Below are 14,454 nucleotides of genomic sequence, written 5' to 3' on the forward strand. Positions count from 1 at the left end.
TAAAAGACGCTATAACTCCTTGATCCATCGGCTGTAACAACGAAGTGGTGTTTGGTGTGCCGTCCCCACGGACATTGAGCTTGCGACAAGTGAATTCTCCTATGCCGTAAATCGAAACAAATGACGTATCTTGAGGAATAGTATCAAAAAATTGTTCGACGTAACTTGAAACGACGTAAATCGAAACGACGTAAGTCGAGGACTGCCTGTATCTCACTAAAGGTAAATGTGGACAGTAATGAAAGAAACCTTCAAAATCATATTGATAATTAATCTCACCGAAGAAATAACCCGTTTAGCTGGAAACCAAAATCAAACAAATCCCCCAACACCTATGGAAGTGTCTCCAGTTTCTGAACGAACACTCAGTGTTAAATCATTAGGGTCTAGCACTATTACGGCATCTGAAAAATCAATAAGTGAAATAATATAGTATCTAGGCCAAAACAAAAAATATTAGAAGTACACTTACCTGTGAATAATATAGAATTAAAGTAATTTATGTAGCTAATGAAGAGGAACAGCTAGATATAGTTCTTAAATATCATGATGGGAAAAATAGTCACCGCGGTATCAAAGAGACTTTAATTCATTTAAAAAGAACCTATTTCTGGAACAACATGGAACAGACCGTTGCTTTATTATAATTAACGCTTGTGAAACTTGTAAAAAGATGAAATACGATAGAAGACCTCAAAACCCGAATAACAATTGACACAGACAGACACAAGATAGACCATTTCAGGAGTTATTCATAGATACATTTTCAATAGAAGGACAATATAACCTCACTATAGTCGATGGTTTCAGTAAACTAGGACAAGCATTTTTAATAAGTTCACGTTCAACTCCCGAAGAGGTTAGAGCTCTAATCAAATACTTTTCTTTATACGGCGTAGCTGGACGAATTAGTGCTGATCCCGGAGCCGAGATTAATAATGCATTATTCAGAGATCTTTTGTCATTTTACTGTTAACTGTGTGAAAACCCATTTGCTTCCAATTGGCTTCGCATTTTGGGGCTTTTCTACCAATATCCATGTTCCATTTTGCTTATGAGATTCTATTTCTTTTTCTATTGCATGTTTCCAATATTCAGACTCGGGTGATATGATGGCCTCACTATAGTTTAGTGGTACAGAAGTATCTTCACTATGACACAGGTAAACTTTTCCTTGATCATCTTTTTGGTTTAAGGGTAATTCTCTATTTCTTGGTCTCAATGTTATGTTGGGGTGAGAGACTATTTCAATTTTCCGGTTTGGTGAGTAGTCACTATCTGTACTGTGATCTTGTTTAGAGTAGTAGTCAGTACTCCCAAATTGTAATGTGTCTTTAGAGCTCTCAGATGCAGAATTATCAGATGGTTCAGATGATGAGTCAAACATTGAGCTATTCTGTATCAAAACCTCCGACACATAATTGAATTTCGAATCGAATTCTTTAAATTTTTAATGTCTTGCTTGTTAACAGCGGATAAGTATGCATGTTCACTTTTCGCATTTAGCCTATACATATTATTGACTAAGCTTGCCGTTGCAACAACCACATTGTTTTCATTGAATATCAAACAACCATTGTTCTTGAATTTTACCTGACCTCCATTTTTTATAATCTGACTGACTGATAGTAGATTTGCTGCTAGTTCAGGTACATACAAAAGATTTTGAAACAGAATTTTGTTGTACTGACCTTTATTATTGCACACATCCAATGTCAACTGACCAGCACTGTGAACTGATAATAACTTGTCATTTGCTACCTTTATTGTTTTAATGGGTGGCTCTTTCTCATGTTGCAATATATGTCTATGTTTGGTCATATGTACTGAAGCGCCTGAGTCTATATACCATGGCACCTGTTCAAAACTATCTGTTGAGACTGTAAAAGCTGCAGCATAACTTGAACTCTCTTGATTCTTTTTTGTAGATTTTGACTTACACTCGGCAGCAATATGTCCATATTTATTACATTTATAGCAACGAGGCCCTCTTCCAGGATGTCTCGTATTAGCCTTATTCTTGAGATTATAGTTTGCAGCAAATGCAGATGTATCATTTTCACACACTTTGACATCTTGTAGAATTTTCGACTTAACAGAGTCTGCGCTTATTTTCATACCAGAGCTTTCGATTGCTATAATCATGGGCTTGTATGTTTCAGGTAGACCAGAGAGTAGTAGTGTCCCGATCCACTCTTCATCTACTTTAAAACCGATGTTACGGAGCTTGTGAGCCGTGGTCATAATTTTGCTCACATATTCTTCTACATTTTAAATACAAATCTTACTGGATGAGATTTGTTGTACATAGATCTCGAAGTAAGCCCACGCGGCGTGTTAGCCCCGAATCGTCAGATGACATTGCCAAGCAGTCCCACACTTCTTTTGCAGACTTTGCATCTTGTATGTGAACGTAGTTTACGGAGTCCACCAGCAAGATTATCTTTGATTTTGCTTTAATGTCACGTTTCAAGTCGATAGGTTCATCGGGCTCATGTTCGACACAGTCCCACAAATCCTCATGTAGGAGATATGTTTTAACTGCGAATCTCCATGTAGAATAGTTTTCCCAACCTACTGGTCAGCTTTTCGATCATTACTAGAGGATTCCTTACGACATTCTGATACGATATTTGCATAATGTTTAATGATATTTCGATCCGTAAAATCAACAGTCACTTTGAGGTTATTTTTACCGGCGTGCGATAATTTTATTTTTCTTTTATTTTACGAATATGTATTCACTATTCCTTTTCAAACTTTCATTCTTTTTATCAGGGCTATACTGGACCCATAACCTGTTACAATAGTGGATTTTCCTTTGGGTAATAAAAGTTATCTAGTACAACAAACTGTCTTTATTATTATATAACAGAGCAGAGAGAGATGTTACAACAGTCATAGAAAGGCGCGAAATTTACCATAGATTATACAGGATAAATTATAGACAACTTATGTTTTAACAAATACTTTGCGATATTAAAACGGAGTGCTGAACGGACTCACTGTGATTCCGTTACACAAAGTAGGAATGGCGCCAAATGCGATATTTAAAACTCCATACGCTTGGTATTAGTAAAATATTTGTGTACCGGGCTATTGATAGGTACCTAAATTGAAAGACAGAAATATCTGGCTGCGTAATGTTCGTACAAAAAAGTTGTTCAAGTTATCAGGATATTGAAATTTCCCACCTCACAAAAAAAGGTGGGATGAAGTAGTCGAAGAGGCAGGTAGACTCTTGTTAAAAGAAATATTATTATTAAGTATTCTTTGTTGGTCCAAATGTTGAATTTCAGTTTTCTTTAGTTTTGTTAATGTCTATTTGTTTTATAATGTGTATATAAGCTGTAAAATTACTTATAAATAAATAAATAATGCAGTAAGGAAAAGAATTCCTCGACATGTCCTCTCCATAAGACCTCATATACATGTAAGCGATCTCAATTTCTGCCAGTGCCTCAAATATTATTGCGAGTGAGAAATATGTATAGAGATGCATACTGGCTGAATTCACAAGAATTGTATTATTTATAATAAGTTATAAAATGGTTTTAAGTTTTTACTTGTTATGTGTGTTATTATTAAGTTACTGTAATAATAGGAAATAAATAAATATGTTGTAAATGGCACAAGAAAACTTTAGAACTAAACTTAACTTAAATAAACAAATGAAGCTTACTTATACACTTTCATAATATGGTAAGTAATAATAATCATGTCACCTTTATTCTATCTTATAAACAAAATACATATTAAATGGGTGTTAGTTTTCAAAGTCAAAAATGTCAAATAATTTATTTCAATTCAGCCAATTGAAAGGGAACTTTTGAAAATCAAAAGTTAAAAATATATTTAAAAAAAAACTCTAATTGCCCCTTCAAAAAGGTTTCATTTGAAGCAGAGATAAGAGAATGGGCAAGACACTCCATACTTACTCTTTTTCATTCTGTTATTATAAGTCTACAGTAGTTGTTGATATATCTGTTATTATATAATATTATAATTATTATATATTAGATTATATTGTTTGTGTGCAGGATGGACCCCTTTTTGGGTTAAGGCCTTACAGTAAAATCTTGTAAATCTTTATATATTGAGAAAAAAATACTCACAGCTAACTCTTGTAGTAGTACATTGATGCCATCAAGTTCTCCTAAAAATTTTCTCTTCTCGGGTGTATTCTGCAGAAGAATTGACAAAATCTCTGTTGCATATAATTTATTGGCATCGACTGGCATTTTCATCTGAAAATATTATCATAGATTATTTAGTATATCACAAACATTCAAAAGAAAGTAAACATATTTTTTCTACCTTCAATCTCTTAAGAATCCACTGAATGAAACCTTGTTTTGCATCTTCAACCCATAATTCAGGACGAAACTCAGTTATATTTTCAACTATCCCTGCAATTAACACAATACATATTAGGTATCTATAGTATATATTTTAAGTGTTTAGGGAACCTTTGCATTAAAAGTATCACAGATTAAAATTATAATATAAACTATTAATGTTTAGAATCAGAAGCTGTTTCCATATACATAATATTATATAATGATGAACATTCAATGCTTGTACATAATACATACCTAAAGTATTATGTACAGCATCTCTCTCATCTGGCACTAGTTCATCAAGACAAGCCAAATTATGTAAGAGTACAGATGAACACTCTGCATCAGCTAAAGCATTGATTAGCTCCTCTGCACCTTCCTCACTCTCATGCAATATATCAACATCCGTTAACTCCTAGAATTGTTATTACCTAATTTTATACAAATATATTCACAACAGCTATTGGGAAAACAAATAGTTGTTACACACTTGTGGCATTAAATGTAATTGAATCTAAATATTGCACAAAAATGCAGGTATACCTGTAACAAATTCACAACTTTTGTTGAAACATCGGTGTTATCATGGGATAGGAGTTCTAAGAGTGAATTTAGGCATTTCAAGCGTACAAGTAGTGGATACTGGTCACGTGCTGTTGCAAGACTTCAGACAACTTTCAAGAATATATTATTTTTAAACAATTACATTGCACACAAAAGCCAAAAACGGAATACACATTGAAACAGAAACATAAAGCACAGTTGTAAGATTGATTGATTGGTAGATTAAAATATATATTTAATATGAAGGAACAAACAAAGCCATTATTAGTAAAAGATACCAGAGTTTTTAAGAATTTTCTGGTCACATTAAATATATCAATTTGCTGGTAATTTATGTTGTAATCTGAATTTCGAATAATTGGATTTACCTTGTATTGTGTAATGAAGGGGTCATCAAAAGTAAAAGCGATAACAATATTATATAAAATAATTATTGAAAAATATATAGATTTCTAATGTCTTTATAGACTTTTGTGTAGCTTACCTCTGTAACAACATTTTCTACAAATTTTAGAATATCTTCGCGTTCTTTGTCAGTTACAGTAGGTTCTTTGGGTAGATGATGATGGTTGGGATCTTTGCAGATCTTTCCAATTCCGAACCGACTGCTCGTCGACGTACTTTTTTTTCGAACGTACACTTTCCTCATCAGCATCTCCAAGTTCATCTTCATTAGGACGCTTAGGTGTTGGGGTAGGCTATAGAAGAAATTAATATAAGTGCGTAACGAACTGATAAGACAACAACTCACAAATAAATAAACTAACCATAAAAGTCAATAGTTCGCCGACGTCCATTTTAATTGTTGTATAAAAATTATTCATTATTGGCATTTCTTTGCAATGGCGTGTCAAATGTCACAATAAACGTCAGCAGTTAGCACAGATTATTAATAGCTAGATCTGTCAACTGTTATATAATATACAATTTGGGAAAAAAGCGCGGTTAAGTTCGAACAAGGGCGCCTTTTTTAAAAAAATAAAGTTAAAATAATACAAATTGTTATTGTTGAAAGTTTTATTTACTTATAAAGTGTGATTGTTGCCGCGATGTCCCGCGGTAGAAAAGGGCGTAAGAAAAAAGATGTCGAGGGAGACTCCGAGGAAAGCGCTGCGGTGCGGGACTCTGAGTCGGACTCCATCATTTCTGAGTAAGATACTGATAAGTATATTTCATTTAAATTACCGAATTATGTCCGTTTCTATCCTGAAGCTGGTGGCAATTTCGAATATATTGTCTTTCTAGAAAACACTGACAAAGACAAACCAATTGGCTCGAGAGATATGATGTCACTCACCAACGCAATAAAACGATACAATAAAGGCGTAAAACAATTAAAAAGAATCAACAAAGCAAAAGTAGGAGTGATATTTGAGAGACCAGCTTTGGCTAATGCAGCTCTAAGCAATAAAAAGTTTCTGGTTAACCACAAACTCTACGCTAGTATACCAGCTGCCGCAACAGAAACAACTGGCGTTATTAGTCACGTGCCAATAGATCTTTCAAACAAAGAGATTTATAGCGCGTGACCAGCACAAAAAATATAGTCTCGATCAAACGCTTCATGCGTAGGATTACCGAGAACAGTAACATCAAATATAAACCTACAAAAACTGTGTCCATCACATTCTCTTGTCCAAACTTACCTGAGAGTGTTGACTTGAATAGTTGGAGATTTGAAGTTCGTGCCTACATACCTCCAGTAAAACAGTGCCTCCGTGGCTTGAGATAATATGGTCACATCGCCAAATTTTGTAAATACGCTGAAAGGTGCTCCATCTGTGGAGAAGGTCACAACTTTAAATCTTGCAACGTTAACCCCAAAGAGGCCTCTTGTTGCCATTGTAAAGGGAACCATATTTCAATATCTTCTATTTGCCCTATCAAAAAAGAAAAAATTCAGCAAACTAAGGATAAATTTCAAAATAAAAGTTATGCACAAGCTCTTAATAGCACTAATTTTCCCTCACATAGTAAAACAGACCAATTTCTTTCATTACTCAATTCAGAAATAATACTTAAAACCATTACTGAATCACCAAACTTCAAGCAAAACACCTCGGAATAACGACAAAGAACCCGGACGCTCCTGTATTTTTATCTGAACAATTGACGTCTAAAGGCGCTCGCCTATTCTTTCTAGCCCGAGATTTGTCAAAATCTAAGCAATATAAATTTTGCTGGACATCATATGGTCGCATCCTAATAAAAAAAGTCGAAAATTCCCGTGCTATTGTCATCAGGAGCGAGGCACAAATACACCATTTGCTGCAGAACGCATGACTAATACGTCTTTTGATTTTTATCGCTTTGTTTTTAGTACATTTAATTACATTGTATATTTTAAGTTTAATTAATAGTTTCTACACAAAACACTTACACAAAATACTTACTGAATATCTCAACCGCACTCATTCTCAGCTCGTCATTAGAATAATTCAAGTCTTAAATTTTGAAATAATCGTGGTCTGTAAGCGTGATCACGTAAATATAGTCAAGTGCAGCTGTACGCAGGTGTACATTTCTGTCGATCGTCACAACCAGGTGAATTCGGTGAAGCGCCATTCGCTTGCTCTTTTCAGTAATGGATGGTAACGTAACTACTTGTCAGGAGTTGGACAATGCTGAAATTGGTAAGTCTGTTACCTTAGACATTGAACACTTGCCTACATACCTGCAGCAATATAACAATAACTTGACAGTATTGACTCAAAATATAAGAAGTATCTACAGCAATTTTGACGATTTTGTGGCAACATTGTCTCGAATAGATGTTGAGGTTGATGTTTTGATCCTGACCGAGTGCAGACTTAACTCTAAGAAACCGGTACCAGTGTTGAATAGTTATTCTGCATTTCATACCACTAGACACATAAATCAAAATGACGGCATTGTGGTTTATATTAAAAATTGTCACTTACCCCAGGTAAATGAAATAAATGTTAGGCACGCTTCCGCTTTACAAATTACGATCTCTAACTTCACTATAATTGGAATATATCGGTCTCCATCTAACGTTTCCGCGGATAATTTTATTAATTCACTAGATCAACATCTTCAAACTATTCAATCGCATAAAAACATAATCGTTACAGGAGACATAATATAAACCTAATTGAAAGACCATCGGATTCAGCACGTTTGCGGGCAAATAGGTTATCTTATTTAAATATGTCGGCTGTTCACGGTTTTCTTCCGGGACACTGCCTGCCTACCAGGGAGGACAGCTGCCTTGATCATATGCTCTTAAAGTTGGATAAAACTAAAAACTCTGCATTAGTCGCAATTCTGAATACATCCATAACTGATCACTTAACGGTACTATTGACCATATCCCACACATACCAAGCTACATCCAATAAAAAAACTATTACTATTACTAACTTTGAAAAAGCATATCAATACCTAGAGAGTGCAGATATATCTTTCTTCAACACATACGTTGACCCAAATACTCTTGCTGACAGGATAATAGATGTGATAAAAACAGCTCTCCTTCTTAACACTAAAACCAAATCAGTTACCAGCTCCAAGCGTACTTTAAAACCCTGGATATCTACAGGGGCCCTGAGATGTATCAGGCTTAGAAATAGAATGCAGTTGCAAGCCAGAAAGGATCCATTTAATATTATAATAAGAGTAACCTATAAGCGCTTTCGTACGTTTTGCTCTAACCTGATTAAGAAATTAAAAAGAGATTATCATAAAAAACTAATTGCATGTTCTATAAAAAATCCGAAAAAGCTCTGGCAAAATATCAATAGTATAACTCATTTTAAAAAACCGAAATCATCTAATGTACGTCTTCTTCAAATCACACCACATCCTCCAGATTCCTTAAACCGTGTCAATAATTTTTTTGTCACAATTGGTAAAACACTAGCAGAAGACATAATGACTTCGACTGGGTTTCGTCCTAGTTCAGTTATGATTTCTAATTCTGGCTCACAGAACTCCTCTTTTGTATTGTTGGAGACTGATCCAGTGGAAGTGGACTGCATACTCATGGCTCTTGATTCGGGAAGTGCATCCGGATTGGACGATATACCTATAGGCTTCCTTAAATTGTCTAGGGACGTCGTAGTTCCTCTTATATGTCAACTGGCCAATTTATGTTTCGAATCGGGAATATTTCCGAAAGCATTGAAGCGTTCCATCATTACGCCCGTGCACAAGGGGGGGGACACGGGTGATGTCAACACTTACAGACCCATATCTGTCTTACCTGCTATTTCTAAAATTATAGAAAAACTATTAAATAAAAGACTTATTAGCTACTTGAACAAATATAATATACTTTCTGACTCGCAATATGGATTTAGACAAGGACGCTCGACACAGGACGCTATTACAGCACTGACAACTGAGATTGTAGGTAGGGTAGACAAAGGATATAAATGCTTGACAGTATTCCTGGATTTAAAGAAAGCTTTTGACACCGTTTCGATCCCCATCCTTGTGCAGAGACTTGAGGCGATGGGTATAAGAGGCACAGCTCTGTGTCTTTTTGACAGCTATCTTCGAGATCGGACTCAACAAGTTAAAATAGGAAACCTTTACAGTGAAGAAGAAAATGTTTTATTTGGTGTGCCGCAGGGGAGTGTGCTTGGCCCAACGCTGTTCCTGGTGTACATTAACGAACTATGTAACCTGCTGGGCAGCGGAGGGAAAATATTCTCCTATGCGGACGATACAGCTATTGTCTCCCATGGAGAAACTTGGGAATCCGTACGCCAGAATGCTGAACGAGGTCTTGCCGTTATATTTGACTGGCTAAAGGCTAATTTGCTGACCCTAAATATTCCAAAAACCAACTTCATTTGTTTTTCTCCAAGTCGGAGATCTAAACCGGGTGCTACTTTTGGGCTTGGGATACATGAGTGTGCGGACCACTATACACAGAAGTGCAACTGTCAAATTATTCAGAAAGTTACCTCTACAAGATACTTGGGCATCATTATTGATGAATGTCTATCATGGCACTCACACATTTCTACTATTATATCACGAGTCAGGAAATTGATATGGATTTTCAAGACGCTACGCCATGTGATGTCTCCTGTGATACTGAGTAATGTTTACGTTGCATTAGCTCAATCAGTAATTACGTATTGCATACCAGTATGGGGTGGTGCCACAAAAACTAAACTTCTTGAGCTGGAAAGAGCGCAGCGGTCTCTAATAAAAGTGATGTATTTTAAACCATATTGATATCCCACAGTTAACTTGTACAGATCAAGTGGATTGTTATCGGTAAGGCAATTATATCTTTTAAATGTCACCTTATATCTGCATAAATGTGTTCCTTTTAATTCTGCTAGCCAGGATAGAAGACGGAGTGGTAATGTGGCCCGCTCCGTAATGGTCCATTCAAATTTTGCCAGCCGTCAGTACGTGAGTCAGTCTGCATATATTTACAACCAATTGAACTCTAAACTCCGACTTCATCATAGAGTTTTGTATGATTGTAAAAAGGTTGTAGCAGGGTGGCTGAGAACTCTAACATACGAGGAAACTGAGCACATTTTGGTGCGAATTCGCTAGTTTGAGACGGACCGTATTATGAACTTGACAGCGTGCACACTCGCTCACACACAGCACAGACATGCACACATACACACACATTCACACATTCATAGATTAAGTTAATTTAGATTTAGTTAAAGTTTGTTTAGTTAAGGGAAGTAGCGAGCCAACCCCAACACAAGTGTCTCTTGACTACTTACGGGGGTTGTCTCATACTCATTTAATGATGTTAAAAATTTGAGAAACAATAAAAAAAATTTTTTTTTTTAATCACTTGTTAAAGTCACCCTCAACAGGACCAATGAATCCAAAATTTGCTCTGAAACCATAAAACGATGTTTTAAAAGATTCTTTCAAAAAGCAGAATAGTAAACAATCTTTAATTATATCCTAATGGATACTTTAAATATAGTACAGTGGAATGCTCAGAGTATATTGCACAATCAACATATTTTCAACCATTTTCTTTTTGATAACAATATTCATGTGGCCATTCTTTGCGAGACTTGGCTTAAATCTCATCATAAATTTAAATTGCATAATTTCGATATAGTAAGACTACACTCAGGAAACTCTCACAATGGTGTAGCCATACTTGTACATAGATCTATCTCTTACTCTAATGTAAATACTGTTTATGATAATTCTCTTCAAAATATAGCTATTAGAATTAAATATTCAAATTGCAAGGAATTAACTATTGTAAGCCTTTACAGCCCAGGTAATTGCAGCCCTCCTTTTTCACCAATAAACTGAATAATTTAATTAAAAGCCAATTTAATTGAACCAATTTTCTTGGCGGGGGATTTTAACTGTCATAATATAGTTTGGGGCAGCCAAACCTCTGATTGCAGGGGCAAAGACATTTTAGATGTCATTCATAAAAACAATTTAGTCCTACTAAATGATGGTCATGTTACTACAGTCGGCTCTCACATATAGAGACCTAATGTCTTGGATTTAAACATAGTCTCTCCTTCCATCTCTTTACAAGGTGACTGGATGGTCTTCGACGATCCATTAGGCAGCTATCACCTCCCTGTAATAACAAAAATTCTACTCAGTTGTAATAATTCTTATTCTATAGATATACCTGATAGTAATCCTCTCCCTTCTTCTTGTAATTTAAAATTAGTTGATTGGGATCTATATTCCACTGAAGTTGATTTGTTATTTCATAATTTATCCTTAAATACTCAAGATCCTACTTTAACATACAACACTCTTATTAAATGCTTAAACAGGGCTCTATCGGAATCTCTTCCTTTCTCTTCATCTGGTCATAATAATTCTCGTTTAAAACCAAACACAAAAACAAAAAGAAATCCACTTCCATGGTGGAATTCAAATTGTTCTAAAGCTCTCACAGATAGTAAAAATGCATACTTACAATTCAAAGATGACCCAACTGAAGAGAATTATGTAAACTTTAAAAAGCTTCAAGCTAAGAAGAAATACATAATTAGATCTGAAAGAAGATTAAGTTGGAACAAATTATGTGAATCCTTTAGCAGAACTACACCTATTTCAATTATTTGGTCACTATATATATGCGTAAATTTAACAAAACTTACTCAACTTCGTCTGTGTTTCGAACCATTTTCATTTGCCGAATTAATGTCAGCAATATCATCTAGAAGAGACACAACTTAACTTGAGGCTTAGATGGTATTCCATATACAATGCTAAAGCACTTATCGATTCAATCCAAATCAGTACTTTTAAAAGTTTTTAATCGTCTTTGGGAACAAACTTTGATCCCAGACGATAGATTGACGGAAGATTGATTGTTTAGTGCCCATATTAAAACCTAATAAAGAGAAATTTCATTTTAATTCATATAGACCTATTGCTTTGACTTCTTGTGTGGGGAAAATATTTGAACAACTATTGAAACAAAGATTAGAACATTTCATACAATTAAATAAAATATTACCTTCTAATCAATTTGGGTTTAGAAAGGGCAGATCTTCTAGAGAGAGTATTGCCCATTTACATTTGGACATCTTTCAAGCATTCAAATCCAATAATGTTTTGGCCAGTGTATTTTTTGATGTAGTAGGGGCTTTCAATAACGTAAATCATCATATTCTGTCTTCAGAGCTTGTTTCCATTGGTCTGCCTGTAAAGGTTGTGCAATGGATATTTGAGTTCTTACATGGTAGAAAAGTTTATATTAAATATCATAACAGGCTTATAGGCCCACGTTTCTCCTATAAAGGCACCTGCCAAGGCAGTATTTTAAGTCCTTTAATCTTTACACTGTATATTCACAAACTTAACTTAATTTTAGGTCCCAAAGTAACTAACTTACAATTTGCAGATGATTTAGTGGTATATTACTCTGATGCCAACTCTAAGAATATAGCTTCCATATTAAATTCTAGTTTAAAAAATTTACATACCTATTTTAATTATCTTGCCTTAGACATAAGTATAGAGAAATCCAAAGTATTAGTATTCAATAAAGGAAGGCCTTTTCAGGTCAAATTATATTATGAGAGTACAGAACTCCCAGCTGTAACAGAAGCTAAGTTCTTGGGTGTGTTGTTTCTTAACAATGTATCCTGGGGTAAATATGTTGATTGTGTAACTGACAGAGCTACAAAGGCACTGAATATTTTGAGGTCTCTTGCTGGAACATACTGGGGCTCTGATCCTAAAATTCTTTTAACTCTATAAAAATCTCTTGTTCGTAGCCACTTTGAATACAGTTTCTTTTGTTTTGCTTCAAATAACCAACTGCTTCACAAATTGGATGTCATTCAAAATCATAGTCTTCGACTTATCACTGGGGCAATGACCAAGATTTAAAAAACAACTTAATTAAATCTCTAGACGACGCCATCAACTGGATGAATTCAAATAACCTACAAATAAACATGACCAAAACTAACATAATTCATTTTCAGACATATAACTCTAAAACACTAATAGACGTACAATATAAACACAATAAACTGGACATAATGAACGAGTGTGTATTTTTAGGTATAACGATAGATACATTTTGTAATTGGAAATCACATATTGGAAAATTACAGAACAAAATAGACCGTTTTGTTTTTGTGTTAACGACTAAGGGAAACTGTTAACCATGCTGCGGTATTAGCTGCTTATCATGCATATATTGCATCTATAATTAGATATAGAATTATAATTTGGGGAAATTCAGTCGAAGTGAATAGGGTATTTAAGCCCCAAAAAAAATGTATTAGAGCAATTTGTGGAGCAAATTGCATTGATAGTTGCGTGCCTCTATTTAAGAGACTCAAAGTGTTATCTCTTCCATGTATTTATATATTAGAAATGTCCCTGTTCGTACACAGAAATATACATATTTTTAAATCGAATGTAGTAAGTAGAAGACATGGGGAGAAATTGGCTGTGCCAAAAATAAATTTGGAATTATTTCGGAAAAACGCCTTCTGTATGGCAATTAAAATTTACAATAGATTACCGAAAGAACTTAAAGATCTTCCGACAAGAATCTTTAAAAAGCGACTTAGTGCATTACTTTTAGAAAAAACGTACTACTCAATAAACGATAATTGTGTGAGACATGGTAATTTATATAAATTTAATTATGTATGATAATTGACTTAATTGATATGAATCTGACTAATAATGTAAAATCTAAACTAAGATAAATTTGCGCGCCACTGTGTGTGGCAGAATATGCGAACGACTGACAATTGTACCACCTTGATATTTTGTACCATATTCGTGCAATGAATAAATTATTATTATTATTATTATTATTAATGAGAACAACTCCCATAAATTCACTCCAAGTTGAATGCAACACTCCTCCACTATACTTAAGGTTTCAATATCTAAAAAGGAGATTTTTGCTAAAATTACTTTCTATTAATAATCACTCCCTTATTAACAAACTTACTCATCTGAACAATAGTTTGCATATGAATTCCCCTCTATCAAGCAACTATCCCTTTCTTTTGCATGAGCTCCCCTTCTTGTTAAATTTGGTCAATCAGCACAACATCTTTAAATCAGATAACTG

General features: G+C 34.6%; 1 protein-coding gene and 2 long non-coding RNA genes across 4 annotated transcripts in view; all 3 read right to left on the minus strand.

Moving 5' to 3' along the window:
• LOC123690506 (beta-catenin-like protein 1) overlaps positions 1-5,558 on the minus strand; it is a 28,729-nt gene extending 23,171 nt beyond the window's left edge. Inside the window, exons 1-4 of one of the 2 annotated variants that reach the window (XM_045633905.1) lie at positions 5,389-5,558; positions 4,596-4,755; positions 4,318-4,409; positions 4,116-4,247 (exon numbers count right to left, since the gene is read on the minus strand). In XM_045633905.1, coding sequence (XP_045489861.1) covers positions 4,116-4,247; positions 4,318-4,409; positions 4,596-4,755; positions 5,389-5,553 — 549 coding nt within the window. In that variant the 5' untranslated portion in view covers positions 5,554-5,558. Of the gene's footprint in view, positions 1-3,772; positions 4,248-4,317; positions 4,410-4,595; positions 4,756-5,388 lie in introns of those variants that run through there. The other variant, XM_045633904.1, reaches the window with a different exon arrangement.
• A 5,291-nt stretch (positions 5,559-10,849) lies between these two features.
• LOC123690505 lies at positions 10,850-11,957 on the minus strand. Its single transcript, XR_006751125.1, has 2 exons — positions 11,821-11,957; positions 10,850-11,469 (listed from the first exon to the last, which is right to left on the minus strand). It is a non-coding gene; the product is annotated as an uncharacterized LOC123690505 (long non-coding RNA).
• A 66-nt stretch (positions 11,958-12,023) lies between these two features.
• LOC123690489 lies at positions 12,024-13,227 on the minus strand. Its single transcript, XR_006751111.1, has 3 exons — positions 12,836-13,227; positions 12,367-12,552; positions 12,024-12,063 (listed from the first exon to the last, which is right to left on the minus strand). It is a non-coding gene; the product is annotated as an uncharacterized LOC123690489 (long non-coding RNA).
• Positions 13,228-14,454: the final 1,227 nt, after the last annotated feature.

Source organism: Pieris rapae, chromosome W (genome assembly GCF_905147795.1).
Source record: "Pieris rapae chromosome W, ilPieRapa1.1, whole genome shotgun sequence".
Classification (NCBI taxonomy): domain Eukaryota; kingdom Metazoa; phylum Arthropoda; class Insecta; order Lepidoptera; family Pieridae; genus Pieris; species Pieris rapae.